A 5,803-nucleotide genomic window follows, 5' to 3' on the forward strand; every position below is an offset into this window, starting at 1 on the left:
GACCTAGAGCGAGAGGGACGCGGCTGAAGCGAGACGGAAGAGTACGTGGACAATGCCAGGCAGACACGGACGGGGGAATAGAGTGGAAGGAGAGAGGGTTGGAGAAAAGTGGAGGGGAGATGGAACTGCAGAGACGAAACGCAGTCGGAGGGAAAAAGCGAGATGGAAGATACACGCGGAAAGAAAAGAGAGGTCAGGAAGGAGAAAAAGAACAAGAGATAAGGGACGAGACTGGGTAGAAGAGTGGGGATAGCGAAAGACAAAGAAACAAAGATGACAACACGGTGGTGGGAGGAGCAACGTGTGTCTCTAGAAACGACTCCGTGTACAGAACACGGAATAAGTAAAGGAACGAGTGAAATGATAACATGGAAAGGAAAGACCTGAGTATATGTACTGTAAAAAGCGAGAAAATATGAAAAAAGTAATTCCAACAAATAGGTAGAATAATATACTGTAAGTGCACGCGTTCAAGCCGAAGGAAAAGAAGGTAACCAGGAAAAGAGGAAAAGAAATATGTTACCCGGGTTTTGCATGTATATATGCACGATGGAAACGATATGTATGCCGTACGCGTATTGGAAAGAAACAAACAGATCGTGCGGTAAGTAGGGAAAAAGAGAAACATGCGCGGATCGAGCAAGATGGCAAACCATGGAGAAAGGGACAGAGAAAGTAAACTGGCTAACGAGAGAGGGGCGAAAGAGAGAGGAGACCGATGAATAAAAAGAGACGAAGATGTGGGAGCACGAGTACGGACTGCAGAGGCGCGAGGAAGAGGCCGAAAGGCTCGTGGTAGGGTTGTAGTTGAATCACGAAAGAACTGAAAGGAGGAGGTGTGGTCGACCTTCGCGGGGACGCGCATTCGCGCAATTCTCTTGGTCGTCGCACGTAAAGTTAATGTCCGTTTCGCAACTCGGCCGAATTTGAACAGAAAAAAAGAAAAAATACACGTAACAAGTGTGTTTAATAAACTATACGTTTGTTCCTTCGAGATAAAATCTTTTATAACCTTGTTAAACTCGATTCAATTCGCAATTATTTAGAAATCCTCCGTTTTAATTGTATCGTTATATCTGTATCCGAATATAAAGTAAATCATACTTCAACTTATAAGAATGAAAATCAAGTAACCGGTTAAAATTTTTACCAATTTCGAAGAGCGCAGTGAAAAAATTAAACGTTTAAGGTTAGGTTTCCCTTCTACAGACAACATCGTCACATGTCTGCACCAACATCGCTATCAATACAGTAAAATGATTTATTTCCGCCTCGATACTACACACTACTATCTTCGATCGACTAATTGCTATTTACCATCATGGTGTGTTACATCACGCACCGATACGTAATTCATGAGACGCAATACATTAACCAAACCGATTAACAGAATGAAAATTGCTGTATCTTGCGTACAAAAGGTTACAACTGCAGAATAAACATGGACTTCGATTGCACGGTAAAAGGATGATCGAGAGTCTCTTGGTTCTTTTTTTATTTTCGGGAAAGTCGCGTGTCAATGCGATATCGACGATATCGTGGTATATCAACCGTGAGAATCGAACGACGGAATTACGTGCTCTCGCATTCAGGTGCCACGACGATACGTCTCCCGGTGCTGGATTACCGTGTGTGTAGTTTTATTTCACGCTAGGTCAAACAGCCGACCCGGGACACTGGAAACCGCTCTGGCATAATGGGGAGCGCAATTAGCATTTTTTACGATACTGAAATGTTTTGCGTGCGAGCCTAATCTCTACGGTAGACGTGCTTAATGTTGCTACGTGTATGCAAACAGAGGGTATAATCGGTGTACAAGCTGCGTTCCTGCATATAACCTATATCGATAACGTTATTAAATAAGGAAAAATAGAAAAAGAAATAGGCGACAATGAAAACGCTGCCTCTGTCGGTTAGTTTTTCGCGTGAAAATTATTATGCCCGATAACACGGGCAATATATCGGAATAAACGGGCTGCGTATGGCAATGTGTCAAAGATACGGGCGGAAAAAAGGAATTCATGAATAACATGAAACGAAACCGAAGTTGGAGGTCGTCGATAATGTACAGGCGTCTGCTTTAAAGACACAATAATTGCAATCACAGACGCAAATATGGATAGGAGAAAAAGAAAAATTTACGTAAGCGGTCGGAAGCGACATCTGAAAAATTCTGTCGAGTAGACAGTGCATATCGCTCTTCTTGCTTGTTGTTTCGCGATTCGAAAGTCGGGCGTCTGAAGATAAGTTGGACGAAACGAGATGTAACTGATGTAACACGAAAAAACTTGGAATTTTTATAATTTACATCGACAAAAACGCTTATGGATGAAATAAACAAAAGAGAACGTTCTTTCATATCCTTTATGTTACCAATGTACTCTTGCATAAAAGAAAAAATAACCTCAAAGTGTTAACACGTTTCGATGTATTTTATAAACTTTTACTTATTAAGAAAATCGTATAATTACAAATTATCAATCACATACCTGTATGTGCCTGATAGCAGCGTGGAGAATCGAAAGATTCGATGACTTTTTCTCCTCCTGGGATGGTAGCTGCCTCTTCAACAGTTCAAAACATTGTTTCAGGTGCGCCCTTCGATTCTTCTCCAATTTGTTGTGCACTTCTCTGGTGCCGGATCGGATTACACACGGTCTAGAATAGAGAAACGAATATACATATATATATAGACACGCGATATTTTCTAGTTACATTCTCGCGCGTCCGTTTCAAGTCCAGACCGACGACGGATTAATTTCAACGACTTATGGAAGACACGGTTTCACATAAAAAGCCGCGATAACGTGTCAGTAGCACGCCACGTTAAAATATAGCTCATACTATGCTGATTTTACAATATGTTTACGCGCATACATAAATTACAACTTCTACGCTTGGATACTTCTAATTTGTCACAGATCTTTGCCACGAGTCGCGCAAAATGTTGGCACGAACAGCCACGTGGAATATGTATGGATACTGCTTTTGCATCACTCCCTGGTGAGATCACAACAGTGCGACCCGAACTTGATATAAGATACTTATTTCGCACTTTGCAATATTTAATCGACAAACTCGCAATCATTTGCCTTTTTTATTTACGGTAAGATAGTATTATGGAAGACAGAGAGGAAGAAAAAGGGAATAGAGTAAATTTTGTTAAGATATTGCTAGTGGAGTGAATGATAGGTTAGGCGATAGCTTTTAAGAAGTGTTTTCATGTATCGTCCCTCTGGTGGCGAGAGTAAAAAGTATCGCCAAACTTTTATAAGAGATTAATTGAAATTTCGTTTAGGAAAAAATAGAAGGAATTGTCCGAATTTTATATTGTTACCCTTTTAAAATAGTTTATTTTACTCTATTCTTGAGTAAAACTTGATCTACACCTATTTCTGAATTATAGCTAGAACCGTAATCAATTAATAGACTCGGTAACGGAAACGAAAAAAGTTGTAGTTAAACACAGAATTTTCAACTTGTAAATTAATTATCTTTAAATAGTTGATATTTCTAGAAATCAAAATATTAATAGCTCATATTTATCATTTTAAATAATATTCTCAAGGAATCGTAAATTTTTAAACTTCGAGTTATTCAAAATGACTCCCAGTTCTTCTTAGTGGAAATGTTAATACACATTTGGCGGTTCGATCAAATCATGGCACAAGTACATCGCATTTCGAAACCCGTAAGGAACTATTAATTTCGTAACTAAAAATTCGAATACCTCCAAAAAGACTAGTTCGTTAATAATATTTCGTTTAATAACTTCCATTAACCCGTTAACTTTCTACTTAACCTCAAAAAACCATCTTCCATACGCATCTAGCGAAACATTCGAACAAACTGATAAATTTCGTAAAAAAGAAAAAAAAATACTACTAGTAACAAAATTATCACACACAGTAAACTAATATTTCATACATTAAACGACACTCGAATAATTTTCGCGTTTACTAATAACCATCAAACACAGATCGTGTCTTGTCTATAACAAGGGATTCCCCTTCGAGCTGGTCCCGTGTTCAAACAGTTAACCGGAAGGTGGTAAAGAAATTACGATAATCTGCAAGGCGGGTACGCACGGGCGCATAGTTAGCCGTACACGATAATCGTAGTACGCGTCTCGGTCTCACGGTCTAACGCGACGTGGTAAGTGACGCACCGTGCACGTGCCATTCACCCTGGACACATGCACCGCGTGAATGGGTAGCAGGCAGGCGAGCAAGCCAGGCAGCAGCAGACTCTCTTGCCTCGACTTGCCATGCATCGAGAAAAAAGAGAACAGAGAAGAAGACGGAGAGAGAGACAGACAGATAGACAGACAGACAGAGACAGAGAAGAGAAAGAGGGAGGGAGAGCCGCGCGAAGCAACAGGCTGACATATCGGCAGCGGGACGAAGACGGAAAAACCGGCGAGAAGGAAAGGGACATCTCATCGTCGCCGCGGAATCGGGGGAAATGGAGAGAAATACGGAGAAAGGGAGGACGCGATAAAAGGGAAAATAATGCCGCTGCAGCCGGAAGAGGTCAAGCGAGAATCCGAGAGGGAGTAGAAAAGGGTGAGGAGAGAGATGGAAAGGAAATTTGTAAGGGAAGGATGGTCAGGTTCTTGAAGATATAATGGAGGTAAAAATGAACGAATGAGAATGAGTGGTGTAGGTGTATTGTATTTCGTTGCAAGAAATTGATAATTGATCCTTTTCAATAGCAATTAATGAGGGTTATATAATATTGGATTTTAATAAGGGGGTCTTTTGGTCTAGCGCATCGCGAATATAAAATTTTGTTTAGCGTTTTTTGCCTTAGAGATGCGTTGAATATATCCTTTTGTTTTTGTATTAAGAAAAAAGTAACTAGTTTGACTGGTCTAGGGTAATCTCGATGTTTTTCCTTTCAAAGTGTCATTTAACGTTCGACATTTTTTTGAACTATATACTCGTGCTAAGTTCAGGAATTTTATTTTTGTTTCAGATTAGAATGAATTTCTTGAAGAGAAAGGAACATACGTTTCCTTTGCAGAATTGCGTGTTTTTCGACGCTCTAGACCAGAAGATCCTCTTAAATAGTAGTACATTTCGTTCGGGACAGCGAACGTATTAATGTAGCATTTAATGGAAATTAACCCTTCTATGCGTGATCTCGTATATACATAATATAGAAAAGTGAAATTCGACAGGATAATTTTGTAATACTTCTAAAGGTAATTTTTCCACACGGAAAACTGAAAACGACGCTAAGCATCGCGCGTGGAAGGGTTAATCACGTGTAATAAAATGTAGTATTTACATAATACCTAATTTTGTTAATTGTAAGGATCACTTGATGCAAAGTTAGCAAAAAGTGTATCGTTCGATATAATAAACCGAGGAGCAAGGAGGTAATTCATTTTCTAAGTTGTTTAACTCGAATCAACTCTCGTTCTCTACAAAATGAAGTATCGTACGGACAAAGTGGTTGCTTAATGCTAATTAGATCTCAAGAAGACGTTTTTCTTTACAAAGTCATTCACAGTTGCGATGCTAATTCTGTTATTCTTAAACTTATTACGAGGCACTTTGGGGCTAATTTGTTCAGTGATTCCATCCACTGGACTGGTGAATAACCGTAAATTAGCTAATTCTATCTCCGCATTCTTTTTCATTATTTACTCCTCTCCTATTCACCGTGGCTGAATTTTAATCTAATTTCTCTCGTATTGTCGCTTTTACAGATAATGAAACTCGTTCCCGTAACTGAATTCCTGTTCAACACTTTTCCTTTGGTACGTAATGGGACGATATAAAATGACATAACGTGA

The 5,803-nt window shown here is 39.5% G+C and overlaps 1 protein-coding gene across 2 annotated transcripts in view; it reads right to left on the bottom strand.

Annotated features, from left to right (window-relative positions):
• The window catches only part of LOC108579541 (max-binding protein MNT-like), a 51,668-nt gene that overhangs the window by 7,901 nt on the left and 37,964 nt on the right, over nucleotides 1-5,803 (bottom strand). For both annotated transcript variants that reach the window (XM_017943114.1, XM_017943107.1), the window contains one exon: nucleotides 2,490-2,658. In XM_017943114.1, the coding sequence (XP_017798603.1) occupies nucleotides 2,490-2,658 (169 nt within the window). The remainder of the gene's footprint in view (nucleotides 1-2,489; nucleotides 2,659-5,803) is intronic.

The sequence above is a fragment of the Habropoda laboriosa genome, unplaced genomic scaffold (genome assembly GCF_001263275.1).
Source record: "Habropoda laboriosa isolate 0110345459 unplaced genomic scaffold, ASM126327v1 scaffold14, whole genome shotgun sequence".
Lineage (NCBI taxonomy): Eukaryota > Metazoa > Arthropoda > Insecta > Hymenoptera > Apidae > Habropoda > Habropoda laboriosa.